The following is a 19,024-nucleotide window of genomic DNA, read 5'->3' as shown; positions in this document are numbered from 1 at the left end:
ACTCTAGAGATAGTCATGGAGTACTTAGAAAAAAAATGTAATTGGGAGTAGCGCAGAGTTTCCAGGTGGGGGTTGCTTCAAATTCCCCTGCTACTATAGTACTTGAGAGTTTGTATCACACAATCATCATCTCCTATCTCCTAATCTATTCATTGATGGATAGCTACAGGGAATACAAGCTGCCAAGTCATTTCAGGTAAATTTTGTCTCCTTATGTAGCTTAAGCTTACTGAACGCAAGGCTGTAATTCAATTTAACAAACATTTGTCAAAAACATTATTTGTAGGGCATTTTCTGAATGTTGTATCTTATCTGTCAATGGCTTTCCTGTATGTGGAAGTAACTGGTGGCATTTCAGAAGACTAACACAAATTTCAGAGTCTCTCCAGGAGGCTTTTATGCAGAATTCTTTCCTTCTGCTGTCTGTCACTAAGACTTACAAAGACCTGAAGTCAGGCAAGGGAAAAACAGCCTCACCTTGGCTAGGAGCTTAGCAGCATTCTGCAGGTACTGCCAATCGATCCAAGTCCCCAGATTGTTCATCACTCTTTCCTGTATCTTCTCATGAATTCGCTGGTAGGTCTGTGCCTCTAGCTGTAGGCTCTTATTGTGATTTTCCCACTGTAGCAAGGATAGAGGGAAGAGGAGAATGGAGGACTTTGGGGGGGAAGGGAGGAGAACAGATGGACTATGGGTAAAGGGTCAAATAATTGTCACAGTAGGCAAGGAATGCAGAAGTGGCAACCAGCAGAACAGCTGGAAAAAGGCACTGCCACACTGAAATAAGAAAGAATATCCTGGCCTGCTCCTATACTGGAGGCAGTGGGGGCTTTATGTTCTTGTGAGAGAGGTATTGCTAGAAAACAATGAAGCTTCACTTAATAATCACATATGGAACTTGAATTTCTCACCTACTAGAAAAAATTACTTCTACCCCCAGGTGAAAGGTGGTCGATTGCTAAAGTATCAAGAAAAATTCTACAAAAATATCCAATTCAAGTTCAAAACCATGTGCTGGGGAAGCCTTCAAAAGAATAATTAATGATCAGGCTAAATGTGAACATTCAGTGTAAAGTCCTCAGGAGAAGGAAAATACTTCATTTTGTATAACTGCTACACAATAATAATTTCTGGACTACATACACAGGCATTTCCTTGGCACTAGTTATGGAGATACTAAGTACAGAGCCATATACATAGTAGGCATTCAATGAATTTTTGTTCAACTTTTTGTTCACATTGTCAGCAGGTGTACTCAAGAAAGAAACAAAATCTACAGTTTGTAAAAGGGCAATAAGGGAATGTTTGAGCTGGAAAGAGCCTCAGTTCCACTCCTTCAGTTACCTGAGGATGAAACTGAAGTCACAAGAACCAGGAATCAGAGCCAAAGGGAACCCTAGAATCATCTAGGTTCTGAAAGGTTAAGTATTTGCCTAAGTATATACAGCTAGTATGAGCGACTTGTATCTGGATTAGAGAAGGGTGGGTATTAGAATGCCACAGCCTAGACAGGTTAAGAGTCATAAAATCTAGAGCTAGAAAGAATTTAAGAGACTGTTTAGTAGAACACCCCGACTCCCCACCCCACCTCTGCAAATATAAAAGCGAAGGAAACAGTGAGCCAGAGATGTGGTGACATGGCCAATGTTAACACAAGGACTTGGGAGTAGAACTGGAATGTGAATCCAGGGTCTACATCTCCAAATCCTGCACTTTTTCAACTTGTGACATGACATAGGACTTTCACTACAAGGCAAGGGGTGCCTTTCTTTCATGCAATTCGATTTATCAGCTAACCATGAACCCCAAACCCCCTACCCAACATTTTTTTTAAAAAACCATGGCCCAGGAAGGATAAGAGACCATAGATAAGGATGAAAGGGGATACAGTATCAAGGCATATTATTATTATTATAATGTTTACTGAAAATCAGCATCCTGGCAGACCCAAAATATTTCTGGGCAGAGGGCTCTAGGACGTGCTTCTTAGAGTATACAACCTGAGCAGCAGCAGCATGAGTCCATACCACTACAGCATAACAGAGGGCAATGTCATGCCATAAAATATGGTACTATAAGCTGCTCATAAACCAGAGTCTAAGGAATTTTTGAAGAGCCTTCTTAAGCCAATGTTAATCGCAACAGTTGGCTCTAAGTTCTCCATCACCTAAATTGGGGTAGTAGAACCTACCACATCTCTACAAATTATTCACTGCTGCCAGCATTCAGCTTAACCATTGCTGGCAAACCAAAGGAAACTAAACTCATGGCTGTGGGTCAGCGAGAGGTCTCCTACCCTCTCAAAGTAGAACAAGTACTTCTTAAGGGCCTCCCTCGCCTGGGCCTGCTGACTCTGGTTTACAATATCAGGATTTTCTTTGTACCGACTGCACTCGTAGTACTCGCTGCCATGGGTCTTCCAGTCTCCTAGACACATCCAGCAGAAATCTGCACAGAATAGCAAAGAACAAGTCAATTACAGCAGCAAAGAAACTGTTCCCATATAATGCCCATGGCAAAGGCCCATGACTTGGGAAGCAAAGGTGAAGCAAAATCACTCTGAGTTGCTTCAATTTCTGGGCGCTCCTTTGCCCAAGGTGCAGACTCAGCGCACCACATGGTGCTATGTGGTTAATAATGTCCCTCTGTTCATCCTTATTATTCACCTAGTACAGAGACTTCATAAATGATAAAATGGCAAAAGAGATACTTCACTTCTGCTACGGACAGACTATTTACAGAAATGATATGCTCTAACAGCCTACATGTCATCAACACAGAGACATCAGTGACGGGCTTACAGGAGAGATGAGATCTGCCATGTACCATCACATTCTTTCACCAGGAGACCTAAAAATTGTTTGAAAGCGGCCTGCGTATCACCCTAACAGTAACATTTCAACAGAAACCATTAGTCCATTCTCCCTTTTTTTCTTCCATACACACAATCAGAAGATCTCATATAAGACATCTTAGCACAGTGCCCAGCACACAGTAGGTGCTTAAAAAAAATGTTAAATGCTAGAATGACATATGGACAGATAGCTCTGAAGTAGAAAAAACAAGACAAAAAAAAAAAGAGATGAAAGGAAGAGCATCTTTAAGAAGGACAAGTAACCCAATGGACAATTTCATGAACAACCTGGAATTTATTTCCATTCTGGGAAAGAACCAAGAAGGAAAACTCAGAAATCCTTAGGAATGTTATTTCTTGACCCATTAATTTCAGCTCAAGACAGCATAAGTGCCAATAAAATAATCTACTGACTTCCCCTCTCCCAATAAACACTACAAACAGCCTGGCAATTTGCCACCCAAAGAAAACAAAGGTCATTCTGGCCACACCAGATCAAGGAGAAAATACTGCAAGCTGCCAGAAAGAAACAATTTGAGTGTGGAAACACAATCAGAATAACCCAAGACCTGGCAGCTTCTACATTAAGAGATCAAAGGGCTTGGAATACAATATTCTGGAGGTCAATGGAGCTAGGATTAAAACCAAGAATCACCTACCCAGCAAAACTGAGTATCATGCTCCAAGGCAAAATACAAATCACTGAGAAAATACCTGCCAGCTATTATGGATGAGCTCATGAAAAGAGAAGCAATGGAATTAGACACTAGAAAGAGAAACTGATGTAGGATCACATGGATAAAAACTGTGAAAGCTTAATTAGGAACTTGGTGCAAGAATTCTTTCAAAAGGTTTCATCTCACCGATATATGCACAGTTCATTAATTTTGATATAAAAAGTGCTTCACATCGGCAAATATAAAAATAAACATGAATACCAGAAACAACGGACACCACCACAGGGGCCCAGAATGTGAGCTAAAGCCAAGACTTACCATGTTTACACTTAGAACATTGCTGAAAGGGAAAGAAAAAGAGATATTAACATGCATATTGACCAGAAGGTTTCGCATCATTACTGATAAGTGAACTATCAGGGTTTCTGCTCACCATGTGATTGCAGCCTCCATTCTTCTCAATACAGATATTGCACTTGGGACACTGGGAAAACAGAATCGTTCCATTAGGTTCAATCGCTACGTTATGTTGGTTTTAAGACAAATAACACAAAACTCTCGGCACCCACGCCCAGTGGCTAATTGTGCAAGACTCCAGGGGAGGAAAATCTCACTTTAACGTGGTGGTTCAGGGGCTCAACAGGAGGTCACTGGCTCTGGAACAATAATTCCAAGGAAATGAGATTAGTATTCTTGACTCTGACCCCCTCCCTCAAGTACCGGTCGATCTCCAGTAACTGTGCGATCTGCCGGATAAACTGCTCAGACTGAGCTCGGAACTGAGTCAGCAGGAGGGCAAAATCAGTCCCCACAGGAATGTCAGAGCTGCCTCAGGATATAGTAATCTGAGTCCACTTGCCCAGAGTCCTGCTTCCAGAACTGTCCAACAGAATACATCAAATATCTTCTCATACAGACCCAGCAATCATTAGTATAACTCATTACATAAAAATCATTTCGGAACTCAACTGACCATCTAAAATAAGTTATTGAGCTTCAAATAAGTTTCACCTGTGTATACCATTTAAATGAGCTCATGGACGGATGAATGGCACTGGGTTATTTAGCGACCGTCTCACAGGAAGAGTGACAAAAATTCAAGTTTCCCATGCATCTGACCTTCCTGTCAAGCAGTTCTGGGAATTATAGCACTGTCTTGGAGCAAAACAGTAACAGGACCCTAACTTTTCACCCAGCTATTTCATTTTGCTTAGGAGTCCCCTTCTCTGACATGTTCTGACGTTATCTTTCTTGCCACTATAAGGCAGCAGCTATATGACTGGTGGCTGGTCTGAGAAGAGAGGTTCCTGACTAATCCAGTTCTTCACTGCCAAGCCAGAATTGCCTACAAGGTATATTTACAAGTAAGGGAATCCCAAGATACTACCATGTTAAGGATGTCACTGTTAGGCCTGACAAAGGAACCCCACCCACCCCAGCATACCCGATGAAAGCTATAGCATAACAGACAAAAGGAGGGAACTGGTGATCTTTCCTGATAATCGCCAATGACAAGGTTGGTGACGGATAAGATAAAAAGCATCCCCAGGGAGCTGGTAGTCTAAACATTCCTTACATCTTTAGTGTGAGCACTAATGTAGTTTGCCGTTTCAGAGTCGTCTGCACACTTTGTGAGCCATTTCCGGATTGTGGCGCAGTCTGTAGGGGCATGATACATCTGACGACACTTGAAACTTAAAAATCAGAAAAGAAAGGGATTCAAATTCCAACAAGTTCAGTCTGTGCTAAAGTCTTAAATCTCCCTTTTACCCAATTAGTAGCATCTGAGTTTTTCCAAAGGTGTAGTTTTGAATCTCAAGGCCTCTGAGACTTGCTTATTCAATAATTTATTTAAACATTTCTTAAACTCGCCTTCAATCTGAATCCTCTTGAAACAAATTCTCAAGTCCCTAATAAGATGTAATTTCCACTAAAAAATATTCAACCTGGTCTCAACCCTCTTTACAACTCAGAATTAATCACCCCTAACAATTAAAAAACACTTTTTTTAAAGAGTTGAACATTTGGTCTTCCAAGGATGGCCTAATTGTAGCAGTTCACTTCAATTATAAGAATAGCCCAATCTGTGAGCCAACTCTGCCTCTCAGTCCCTAAATAAACACAACCTGATACAGGATAGATTCATGATGACTTTTGCCTTTTTAAATTTCTTACTATGAACAGGAATATTTAAACATGTGTTTGAACTGAGGTCACAGGGAAAGAATGAATGTTATATAAGAGAAGCATGCAGACTGAAATAAAATGATTAGGTGGATTAGACAATCTTTAGGGTCTCTTCTAGTTCAGGCATTTTATGGCTTCAGGAATTATTTAGAATCTAAAGAAAGAAATATGGACCATAATTTTACACACTATGGAAAGTTATATCTACCTCAAACACATAATTATATGGTAATAAGTAAAGAAAGTATAATAGCACAGGTATGTAAAATAAAAGAAATTTATTACAAAAGCTTCATCTTAACCACTAAGAAGCCAAGTGTACTAAAATCACCTTCCTCTGCTAGTAATCAATGGGGTCTGTGATGGATCACAAAGAGAGGAGAAAACTCAAAATTACTTACTACTTGGAAAATGATTCTTCAGGCTAGTTGACACCTATTTTAAAAATAGGGATGGGCTATTTATTTTTTTTAGGATATACAATAAATTATTTGGATAAACTAGTATCTTGGTTAGATACTATAGTAATTAAGTGAGATAAATTAAATACTAAGTACTATTAACATACTACAATGACCAGAAATACAAACAAGGAATCCACAGACATTTTATGCTCATGCCGGCTATCTCTGTCTGCCCGTACCAACTCCCTGTATGTAAATTCAGTATTACAAGCAAAGTCACACAGAAAGGGTCTCCTATTCCAATTAACTCAAAACCGCTCAAGGGTATATCCCACTACATTTATTCCTGCTCCCCACCACAGACAAAGGCATATAGGCATATAGATTTGAATACAGACATAAATACAGAAGTCTCTACCAAATTAAATAAAAATAAAAGCCTCAATTTGTCTTGATTTCCATTCTTGTAATAGTTATGTAACCTTTCAAAAGGATGTAGGTTTGGTTAGAAAAACTAAACTTCCCTAATACTCATAAAGTGCCAAATCTTGGAAATGGGGATTTCATAACTGACATAAAACAGTCGAAAAGCACTGTATTTTGCTTTTCTTCCTTTTCTTAAAAATTAAAAAAAAATCACATAGCTTCTAGAAGTTTTTTTTAAGCCTAGAGTTGTTGTTAATAAACAAAGAACAGACCTATGGAGCAATAATTATGCACATGCACAACCTGATCCCAAACACTGTTACTATGTTCTACTTAGCAAATTTCAAGAAGCAGCCTTAAGGATCAGAAAGGCAAAAACTTAGTGGTCCAAGTCCTGTAAGACACGCAATCCATACAATCCACCTATTCTGATATCCTGTCCCTTGTTGGCAGCACTCTAGATTGCCAGAGCCTTTGAAAACCATTCCCTAGAGTTCAGTACATACCTCAAGGATCAAAACCAATTTGTTTTCTTAAAAACTAAGAATTTTCCACACACTCATGGAAACTACAGTATTTTGTCTTCTCTGGACACAACCTTAATTCTTGTTAAGTACTCACCTACCTCAAACTCTTGGGGGCAGATCTACCTCAATTTGGAAAGAGATGGGGAAGGGAGAGCTCTGGTGTCTGGGTAGGAAGACCCATGAACACACATCTTACCAGAACACCTCATTGCATCGATTGCACTGCACTCGTCGAGCTCTAGGCTCCTGTACCTGGATAACCATGGGGCAGTCTGCACCGGGACACAGCTGGAGCTGATAATGGCTCTGGGAAGATAGCAAGGGAAAGGCAAAGCGTCAAGATCTCAGGAAGGTTGGTAACATACACTCATCCAGTTTCTACTGGCACATGATGGGGGAAGGAAGTGTGATCGCTTCATAAGATAATATTTTCTTGCATGGGATATTAAAAAATTAGAACAGAAATAGGTAAGGAGATCTCAAATGAGGATAATTCTTTACCAATGCAGACTGGAACCCTGTCTGCAACTTCCAAGTCTTAGTTCGCTCCTAGTCAAAAACCCAGTGTGTATAAGATACAGGACATCGCAGGTTCCAAGGTCTGTTTTCTATGCACTGCTCCACTTCCTCCTATCTGCTCCACTTTCCATAATGAAAATATAAATATTAAGGGGCAACTAGGTGGCACAGTGAGTAGAGCACCGGACCTGGAGTCAGGAGGACCTGAGTTCAAATCTGACCTCAGACACTTGACACATTTACTAGCTGTGTGACCTTGGGCAATGCACTTAACCCCAATTGCCCTGCCTTGCCCCCTCAAAAAAACAAAAGAAAATATCAATATTGTCAAAAACAGATATGAAGCAAGTCTATAGAGATTTAATAAAAACTGGACAATAAAAGAACCAAAAAAGAACTTTTAAAATTAAGCTTCAAAGAGACCCCTGAATAAGAAAAGCCCTGTTTTCTTCTCTTTTTATTTTTTTAATTCAATTTTATTTTTAGTTCTCAATTATCTCACTCCCTTCTCCCTCTACCCCATGCTCTTTAAAAGCAAGAAAAATACAACCTGTTACAAATATGTAATCATGTAAAATAAATTCCTACATTAGCCATATCCAAGAAAAAAAAAAGAGAAGGAACTAAGCTTCAATCTGCACTATAAGTCCTTCCGCTCTCTATCTGGAGGCTTTACCATGTGTTATCCTCAGTCCTTTAGAACTGTGGTTGGTTATTATGTTTGTCAGAGTCACTCTTTCAGAGCTGAACGTTGTTGTTACTGTTGATATTGTGAATACTGTGAATGAAAGTTGCTGTTGCTGTATACAGTGGTGTTTTGGTTCTGCTCACTTCACTCTGAATCAGTTTATACAAGCCTTCCCAAGATTTTCTGAAACCATCACCTTTTATTACATTTATTACAGCGCAAGAGTATTTCATCATATTCCCATATTATAATTTGTTAGTCATTCCCCAATTAATGGGCATCTCTTCTGTTTGCAATTCTTTTACACCACAAAAAGAGCTGCTAGAAGATTTTTGTACATATGGGTCCTTTCCCTTTCTTTGATATTTTTGGAAGTAGAGACCTAGTAGAGAGTTGCCAGGGTCAAAAGGTATGCACAGTTCAATAGCTTTTGGGGCATATTTCCAAACTGCTTTCCAGAATGGTCAGACTAGTTCACAACTCTACCAATACTGTATTCGTGTACCCATTTTCCCACATTCTCTCCAGCATTTTCATTTTTTGTCATCTTATCCAATCTGATGGATATGAGGTGGCACCTCAAAATTGTTTTAATTGGCATTTCCCTGCTTTTGAGCGATTTAGAGGATTTTTCCATATAGCTGTTGTTAGCTTGTGTTTCCTTCTTTGAAAACTATCAATTCATGTCCTTTGACAATTTAATCAATGGGGAAATGGCTCTTTTGCTTGTAAATGTGACTTAGTTCCATAGATAACTTAGAAATGAGATCTTTATCAGAAAAACTTTGGCAAAGATTTTTTCCCAATTTCTTTCTAATTTTAGCAGCATTGGTTTGTTCAAAAGCTTACATTATATGTAATATAAATCATTAATTTTATCTCTGGTTGTGTAATTTCTTGTTTGGTCACGAACACTTCTCTGAGCCATAGATTTGACAAGAAATTTTTTCCATGCCCCAATAACTTGCTTTTAATATCACCATTGATGTCTAAATCATGTGCGCGTTTGGAGTTTATCTAGGTGTACAGTATGAGATGTTAGTTACTTAACCCTGTTTGCCTCAGTTTCCTCATCTGCAAAATGATCTGGAGGAGGAAATGGCAAATCACTCCAGAATCTTTGCCAAGAAAACCCCAAATGGGGTCATGAAGAATCAGACATGACTGAAACAACACAACAACTGGGGTTCTCTGAGTAAACCATCAAATCATTTGCAAAAAGTAGTAGTTCTGTTTCTTCTTTGTCTATGCTTATCCCTTCAGTTTCTTTTTATTTTTCTCACTGGATTTCTAAATCATTATTAGGTGTGGCACAATTTTTAGGTTTTTGCTCAAGGAGGTTTGTGGGAAACGGGTTACCTTCCTCTATTCCAGCAACTATCTGGGCTGCAAGTCCTCCCATTGTACTTTGTAGCTCATTTAGGCTATTATAATCTATGCTGCAACACAGTTATTGAATAACTATTCAATTATTATATTCCAGCATTTGTCATTCACATACACGCCTTCTACCCCCTCTATAAAAGGACCATGTCTTATTTTATCTTTGTAGCTCCACCACTACAGTGTTCCCTGTCCACAGTAAGTGCTTATTAAATAGTTGCCAAAGAAACAAAGACTGAAAGAAAAGGGTATCCTAACTGAAAGCCAGAAAATTAACTAAAACAAACCAGTTATTCAAAGCTCAACCTGATAAAGCACCAAGATGAAAAGCAAACATGAGGCAAATTATAGGAAGAGAAAATAAAAAGATGAATTGGGTATGTTCTAGTAAAAATAATACTGGAGGCACGGCTTTCATTCTAGTTGTATGCCTCTAAGCCTTTTCAGGAATTAGTTTCTTCATATGTTTAAAATAAACGTGCCACTTGATTTTACATGAAGATCTTTAAAGACAAAAAAAACTGTAATTTGCCTTTGCCTGTGAGGCAGGGAGAAAAAGATCATGACCCTTGTCTTACAGACAAAAACCTCAAGGCTCCAAAACAAAAGTGACTTGCCTGGAATTACCCGGTAAACAGCAAATGACAAGTTATTTAAGCCCAGGTCTCCTTGCTCTGAGTTCAGAAAAGGAATAAATGTGCCTTAAAATGGTTAACAATTGTTATGGAAAGGTCTTTCGAATTTATGGGTACATAGAAATAAAAATGTTAACAATAGATAGCAATTAGGAAGAACAAGACTCTTCTGCGAAGCACAGGAGTGATAAGAGCCTTTGGGCTTGGGGCCTGCTGATACAACATGCTCCTCTTGCAGCACCCATTGCTCTCTGGCCCCACAGTCAAAGCTCTAGAGAAGTGGCAAAGGGAAGGCAAAAAATGCCAAGACTTGTTAAAACGATACCTCCACATAGTCCCGGAAGAGGTAGCGCCTGTATTTGTCTTTCAACTCCTCACTAGGCAGCAAAGGAAACACAAAATCCTCTGGTGTTCTGAGAAGGCAGTCCTGAGCCATACAGGAGACTCCTAGTAAATACCAACACAGGAATAAATATGAAAATCAAATCTATTTTTTCCCATGTAGTTTGTTTGCATCAGAGGATTAATCAGTTTTCATGGGGAATAAGACAAGATGAGTCATGAAGGATAATCTATTCATTTGTTACCAACCTAAGAATTTTCTCAAGTCCACAACAAAAAATACAAAAGGAAACAAGATATTAATAATTGCCATAATTAATATTAATAGTTGCCATAACTGTGCAGTCCTCTGACATTATATATACACACCATTAAGCACTTATGCTAAAAATTCTCCAGGTGTTATAAAAAGTGTTGCCCCAATTGCAGCCTACACATTAAAATGAGAACTCTCTGAGAGCAAAAATTAAAAAATAAGTATACATGGAAAATACAGAAATTACAGGCAGCACACAAGTCTTAGAAAAGCCAGATTTCGGTAGGGAAAAATGGCCTATATTTGGTTCGATTTAATTGAACTGATAATTATATTATGAGAAAGAAATTTTTACAATGCTATTAATTTGGTTTCAGTAACATAAATCACATTAGAAGAGCAAAAACCAATTATCATGCAAGTCTAATTTACATGCTACTTTATGAGTAGCAGGAACATTCTCTTGGGATACAAGTGACAACAAAAACCTTTCAAACCATTCTTGTGAAAGAAATTCAACCACTACCTATAAGATTCTTCCTAGTGTTTGCACTACCAGAGTAAATTCTTAAACTCCATCCAAATGACAGTTAACTCACCAACTCCTACACCGTCTTTTACCAGCACTGTACAATGCTGCTCCCAACAGCTTCGGCAAAACTGGTGCTGACAAGCCAAAGACAGTAAATTTTCTTTTCGAACAAACTGCATGCACACTGCACAGTGATGGGAGGAATGTACCATTACCTGGGAGAAGGCAACAAACTATTAGTCTACAAGACAGCTACAGACATTTCTTACTAAAGATAACATGATTAAATGTTAACAGAGCCTTGAAATTCCTTGTCATACAGTCACAAACTTCACTCCTAAGTGAAGACAAAAGATCATTTTACAGGCAAACAAGATAATCAAATTATTGTTTTGGCGCCCACAAGACCAAACTGGAGAACTGTGATTAGTCTTGGCCCCTAACTTCCAAGTAAGAGTCATTATGAACTTCCAGGTCCTACACAAAATAGGGATTAAATCTGTAAACTTCACCCAATTCAAAGTTGTAGCTTTATGCAAGACCTTGTAGGTATCAAAGTATTAGACTTGGAAGTTTGACATTAACATTTACCAGATTCTTCCTAATTTATCAAATCTTGGGTGTAGTGTAAGCTACCGGTCCTGTCCCATTCTGTCTCTTTAGCTGTGAGACCCTGGGCAAGTCACATCACTTCGTGGGGTCTGTTTCCTAATGGGATGGAGAAAGGGGAGGCAGACTAAATGTCTTGAGATCCCCTCTAGCTCTAGTTCAATCCTATGATCTTAATAAATGAACATAATTTTATATATTGGTTTCAAGTTTTTTTCTTTGCATGTTTAGATTATAAACTTCAAGAGTACACAGAGAATACCTTTTAATTCTCTTACAACTTCCCATAATCACCTGGTATAGTGTCTACATTCAGCAAGCACTCAAATAGTCATTTGACTGAAGTCATCTTAGATGGACAGACTTCCCAGTCAATTGCAAACTTCCATATAGTCCCCAGACCAGTTTCATTTGTGTATGAGAAGCTTTCTTCCTATTGGATTCAAACACTTTTCATTCATCAAATCCTCTTCCTCACTCCCAAAAGTCCTGAGCTAGTGCTTTCCTCTAAGCCTTGGTTCATGCATACTGTGACTGAGAGACAGCATCATATAGTGGGAAAAGGAGTAGATTTGGAATTAGAAAACTGGAGTTTGAATCCCATCTCTGTTACTTACTACCTGGGCAACTACTGGGCAAGTTCACTTAAACTATCTGGGCCTCAGTTTCCTTAAATGAGATAGTGATGTTCTCAAAGCTCCCTTTTAAACTTTAAACCTAAAGTCCAATGATTACATGACTTGGATATAATATTCTGTCACAAACCCAAAGCAATATGTCAGCACCACTGCAAACTAATATTTATAGACTGCCTAAATTGTTCCTAATACTAATTGGAAAATACTGGAGGACAAATGGCCTATTTGCCATGGTTGTTTGAAATCTCACTTCAGTAGATATCGAATGCTATTGGCAAAGAGTATGCCCTTTCTTCCATTCTCCAAAGCTTACATAATACCCTAAAAACAGAATTCTATGATCAGTTTTCAAGTTTTAAATTTTTTACAATTTAAGAAAGAGTACGGGCTGGTCACCACTTACTAAAAAGTAGTCATGGCCATTCTAAGGCATATGGAAGAGTTAGCAGTTACCACAAACTTGCTCCTATTTCTCTTCTCTTTTCCACCAGTGATGAAAAGTGCTGTGTGTTGAAATCATGTCACACCCTTTCCTAGGATGTACCACTGCTTGCTAGATTCATTTCATGATTCATTCTTACATAGCAGGGAGATGATCTACTTAAAACTTTTAGACAGCCAGAGGGAAGCTCCCTCTTCCTAGGCTCCTAAGTAAACTAATAGAACTCTGAACTCTGCATTCACAAATTACCTGACACTAGAAGCACTCTCTCTGATACTGGTCTCAACAATGATCCAAACGAAGAAACAGAGCCCAGGAACATGTGAAGCTTTTGTTATTTCACTAGTTAATACACACACACACACACACACACACACACACACACACACACCCCTTTTATATCTATATAATGTTGCTTATTTCTTGGGATGACAGAAGAAATTATGTGCTCGGTTCAGAGTTAGCTGCTGAATTCTGTAGGACTTCTGACTACCTCTTCCCCTCAAAGCCTCATGTAACCTGGTTTTAATTCACGTATAAAACACATACTTAGTATCTAGGCACTGGGCAAGAAATAAGACTTGCTTTCAGAAAGCACTCAGTCTAGTTAGGAATAGAAGCCAGAAGCACAAATAACCACAATGCAAGGCAACACAGAAAAGTGCTAAAACCGGAATGTGCTGTAGGAATTAGGAGGACAACAAAAATCACTACTGGCTGGGAGAAGGGAACAGACCCTAAAGTATGGGTATGACAGATTTGAGTAGAAATGGAAGAAGGAATGAAGCAATCTAGCCAGAGGGGAGAACATAAGCAAAGACACAGAGGTGGGAGAATACAAGGCAAGTCTAGGAAACAGTATGTGACCTGATTTGGCTGAAGCACAGGGTGTTTGTACAGGAACAATGAAAGTGACGGAGGAAGATAAACATTTCTCAAAGAATGGCAGTAGTTTATTCCCCACTTACATGAAAAATATTTTTGTAACGAAATATTAAGGCCTGTATTTGAAATAGGAAACATCTGTGACATATCTAACCTCTAAACAAAACCCTAATTATAGTAATGATTTCAGGAGAGTCTCAAAACAGTAATATTAATGTGGAAGGAAGAGCTGTGGTCCTGAAGGAAGGAGATACAGACAGTTCTCGTTTTACATAAATTCACATTACGCAAATTAAACTTCACGTAAAGAATTCTGAAAGAAATCTGCATTCAAAAAAAAACAAACCCTGTTAATTTTACTGTACAGTACTGTGCTCTCTCTTTCTTGCTCCTACCCTTCTGCCCCTCTGCTTGGAGCTCCACAGCCTTCTATCCCCTCCACAAAGCAAACAAAAACCCCACAAAAACCACCCAAAAACAAACAAAAAAACCAAACTCCAAGTGAAAGCAGAAGAACAGACATGAAAAGAGAACTGCTGCCACCACCACCAGACTGGGGCTTGGCTTGAGACTTCCAGTGCTGAGGGAGGAGACCTTTGCCCAGCCCCACCCCACCTACCCATGTCCAGCCCCCCGAGAATGTTTGTCTTCCGTCTGTCTGCACTTGAGTATCGTGTGTCTGTCCCCTGCGTATCACCAGTCCTCTCCTGTCTGTGTACATGTCCAGCCCCCATATGTCATTCCCACTTCAACATGTTCTTCCTTTGGTTCTGGAAAGGTCCCCACATGGTTGGCCCTAACACCAATGTGTTCCTCCTTCTGTTCTTGCCTCTCTGTTCCAACCCCCACATGTCCTTGAACTGTATGCCAATCCCCTCACCCCCAGAGACATGTGCCCCCCTTCCTGCTTCCTTCCCTCCCTTCCCCACGTCCTTGGGCAAGTTTGCATCACGTAAAATCGCTTTACGTAGAGGTCTGCGGAACGGTCCACTTACGTAAAGTGAGAACTGTCTGTACTCACATGTTTCGATGGACTGGGCTGAACTCGGGCCTCAACTAACAGCTGAGCAGAATTGGACTTGTGTCTAAAAGACAAAAAATGGGATTTAAAAAAAAACCATTTAGGATAAAAGAAACAGGAATCCAAACATAACCAAATATCTTTCTCTTTAAACAAAGGAATGGTGGGCCAAAAAACCTGAATAAACTGTACTGGAACTACAGAGAAGTACCTAATATGTTCATGCTTTTGGTTTCTAAACTATTCCTGGGAAACATTAAATTTTCCTCCCATTCTTAATCTACTGTGTTTTCAACCAGTATAACAAGCTTTGTTTCTCTATACACTAACCTGTAATTAGATACTGTTTCTGAAGGACTGTAAGCATTCTGAGATTAAAAACCCCATAGAAAATTAGAGTATATTTAATAATGTGAATCAAAGCAGAGGTAGAATTATTCCTAACATATATCAAGTTTTGCAACTTATTTAGGTGAAGATGCCCTCTTTCAAACAGAAAATTGAGAACCAGCCCCACTGAATTACTGGTTTTATTTCCAGTTTTAGCAACTCATCACATAAGGTCAATGTGATGAGTCTGGTAAAAAAAAAAGTTAATGTGCTATCAATATACATTAGTATGGTGTCCTTATCACAGGAAATGGCAAACCCAATGGTATATGCACCTAGAATACCCTGAGAAGTTTTAGACACTGTACTTTAAGAGGGACATTGGCTACTCAGTGTATGTGCAAGAGGGAACTGGGAATGATGGATACAGTAATGTCTGGGCAGAGGGTGGGTAAATGACTCAAACCAATGCCATGTGAGACAGGGTAGAAGAAACGGATTTTTTGCAGGGAAAAGACAAAGAAAAGACAGGAGAGTTGGGTTTGAATATTTGTAAGGTTGTCAAGTAGACTGAAAAACAGACTTCTTTTGTTTGCTCTGGGAGGCCAGACAAGAACCAGTAAGGGATGAGGGGGCAGATTCTGCCTAAATCGGGGGAAGAACTTCCTAGCCTATATAAGTGGAGCTGTCCAACAGTAGAAGAGGCTATCCAAAGAGATGGGAGCATCTCTGATTTAAGGAGAAAAGGAACCTAAGGGTATCTGGTCCAGCCCCTTTTCATTTTACAGATGAAAATAATGAGGCCCAGAAAAGCTGAATGACTTTCCCAGTAATAGAGATACAAAGAAGTAGATGAGGGATTTGACTCCAGGTTCTCTGATCCCAAAGTTAGTACTCTTTCTTTTGCAATAACATTTCTCTTCATCAGAGGTGCTTAAATGTTGACCAGAAGAAAAGCTGCAAAAGATTTTTTACTGACTTGACTGACCTCTCAGGTCCCTTCCAACTTTAAACTCTATGATTCTAAGTGTCTTCATTTGAAAAACCTCAAAGGGAGGCTACGATGCCTAGCACTGTCAAAGAAGTGAGGAGCTAGTCAACAAGCATTTACTAAGGAAGACACTACGTTAAATGCTGAGGATGTAAAGAAAGGCAAAAATATAATCCATGCCCCCAAACAGTCTGATGGAGTAGACCACATGCAAACAGCTGTGTTTGTATAAGATATATACGGTGTAAAACGGAGGCCATCTCCCAGAGAAGGCAGCTAGCAAGATCTAAGCTGAGTCTTTAAGAAAGCCAGAAGGCAGAGGTGAGAGGTAAAGCATTCAAAGGATGGGAGGCAGCCTGTGAAAAGGAATGGAGTCAGTAGACAGCGCATTATGTGCAAGAAATAGCAATTGGCTGACATTGCTGCAAAGGTTGGGGGGGGGGGGGATAGAATTAAGTCTGACAAGCATGGAAAGGGCCAGGTTATAAAGAGCTTGCAATGTCACACAACAGGCTTTATATTAGATTCTGAAGGGAATAGGCTTGACTGAACCAAGGACCCTGTAAAATAGAATATATGTCACTTGGGCTCTTAGCCTTGAAGGGTAATATTAAGCCAGTCTAGAGGGATAATAATAGTACATATCCTTGAATAAATGTTGTGGTCAAAACAAACATTGTATAAGAAGCACATTATAGAATCACAACTTCTATTTTGCTAAGTAACTTTATTGCTTACTGAAAGAGTTAATCAAATTGGAATATTATCGTTTGTGACAAGACAGCTTCCATGTTTAAAGTATAGGTAGGGTATTAGTGGTGCTCAGAACTAAGGACAAAGTCACAGTCATTTTAAATGTGACCAAGTAGATCTCCTGAGTAGCAATTCTAGAGATAAACACTCAAGTTTTCATTTGGGATTACTGCACTCATCTGCCATCCCTAGACCCCAAGTGGATACTCTGGTCACTCTCTAGTAAAGCAGGGCAAACATTCTTACCAGCCACAGAATGGACTCTGCTCTTAGGGGGGCCCAGCTGAAAAGTAAAATGGCATTTCTACCAACAATTCCAAACCCTGCCATTTAAAGTGAAACACCACTCCAATAATAATTTTCTAGGCACTAAAGGAGAATAGTTGTTAGTGATAGCTTTGTTTCACAAGTGTAAAAAGCAAACTTACATTTTTCATTCATTCCTCCACCCAAACACTTACCTTTCCAGTATCTCTGAGACTTGCCAGTGGAAATTAACTAATACAAGTTTAGCCACTGAATGAGACACCTAGAAAGAAAGAAGAAAGAAGAAAAGGAATCACACATATCATCTTTCTAAGAGTACTGAATATTCCTAGATGGATATAAATTAATTTCTTGAACCTAGAAATCACATGTGCAATGTGGACAATGTTAACGACTGTCACAGCTCTGTCAACAGCACAGGAGGAAGCGAGGGTGCAGTCAAGGGGCAAAGAATCAAGACCGAGATTCTTATCTTCAACTAAGTTAAGCAACTGTTTATTAAGAGCCTACTGCACACAAGGCACACTCTGTCACTAATTCTGATTATGAACAAGTCATTTTCCTTCTCTGTTTCTCCTTGTTCTGCACAATTTTGCAATCTGATTGGATGACCTCTAAGTTTCTTTTTAACTTGTAATTCTAGGAAGTCTGAAGGAATCTCTCTTAGAAAACCTATCCATCACTTTGGGCAACTTTAAAAGATTTTATTACAAACAATAACCAAGAAAGAAAAATAAACATACAAAAATAAGGTGGGGAAAATCTTACATAAAATCTTCAGCGTCTTAACCAAATGAACATACACACACATATGAACTCAATGTATTTATCATTTTAGTTCTGCTGATCTTGCTTTGCATTACCTCATGAGGTCTCTATTTCCTTCCATTTTTCATATGTATAGTATTTTTTGTTATTTTTCAAACAGCTAACATTTAATTAGCACTTCAAGGTTTGCAAAATGCTTAACAAAGATTGTATCATTTAATCCCCACAACTCCTCTGGGACATAGTGCAATTATTATCCCCATTTTACAGATGAAGAATATTAAGCAGAAGGAGGATGAATGACTTGCCCAGGGCCACACAGCCACTAAGTATCTGAGACTGCACTTGAATTCGGGTCTTGCTAACTCCATGGCAGGTACTTTATTCACTGAACTGCCTCGGTTTTTTTGAGATTTGATGTCATAACTGAGAACTGATCTTGAAGCCATTCAGCCACCTCTGCTGAATGACACTGTGCCAAGACAAGGTATTCCAGGCAACTCTCTAAAAGGCTTAAATTTCAGAGAAGGTGCCAACTTGCCCTGAAGGAGTTTCCTCATCTGGTAGTTCCCTATGTCAATGAAATCATAGGTCCAGTTCCTACTCCCATCAATATGATCATATTCCATTACATTAATACACCATAATTTAATTAGTCACACTAACCATTATATATATTGGATGTTTCACTGTGGACAACTTCTGATGGGATATTTACACAATGAAAATCACATAATTTGACTCAGATAATAAGATGGATGATTTTTATACAGTCATAGAATGATTCAAAGGACCTCAGAGTTTGGGATTTCAAAGAACCTCCAGTTCATTTTACAGATCAGAAAATTTGCCTTCACAAGGAAGCAGTATGATTTAGCCAAACTTAATTG

General features: G+C 39.1%; 1 protein-coding gene across 1 annotated transcript in view; it reads right to left on the bottom strand.

Moving 5' to 3' along the window:
- The window catches only part of ARIH2 (ariadne RBR E3 ubiquitin protein ligase 2), a 65,312-nt gene that overhangs the window by 5,882 nt on the left and 40,406 nt on the right, over positions 1-19,024 (bottom strand). Inside the window, exons 4-13 of the mRNA XM_036737816.1 lie at positions 17,561-17,628; positions 15,026-15,089; positions 11,498-11,645; positions 10,626-10,747; positions 7,272-7,381; positions 5,108-5,225; positions 3,965-4,015; positions 3,850-3,871; positions 2,297-2,448; positions 478-621 (exon numbers count right to left, since the gene is read on the bottom strand). Of these exons, the coding sequence (XP_036593711.1) occupies positions 478-621; positions 2,297-2,448; positions 3,850-3,871; positions 3,965-4,015; positions 5,108-5,225; positions 7,272-7,381; positions 10,626-10,747; positions 11,498-11,645; positions 15,026-15,089; positions 17,561-17,628 (999 nt within the window). The remainder of the gene's footprint in view (positions 1-477; positions 622-2,296; positions 2,449-3,849; positions 3,872-3,964; positions 4,016-5,107; positions 5,226-7,271; positions 7,382-10,625; positions 10,748-11,497; positions 11,646-15,025; positions 15,090-17,560; positions 17,629-19,024) is intronic.

Source organism: Trichosurus vulpecula, chromosome 9 (genome assembly GCF_011100635.1).
Source record: "Trichosurus vulpecula isolate mTriVul1 chromosome 9, mTriVul1.pri, whole genome shotgun sequence".
Lineage (NCBI taxonomy): Eukaryota > Metazoa > Chordata > Mammalia > Diprotodontia > Phalangeridae > Trichosurus > Trichosurus vulpecula.
Note: the sequence above shows the minus strand (reverse complement) of the source record. Positions and strands in the feature narration are given on the sequence as shown.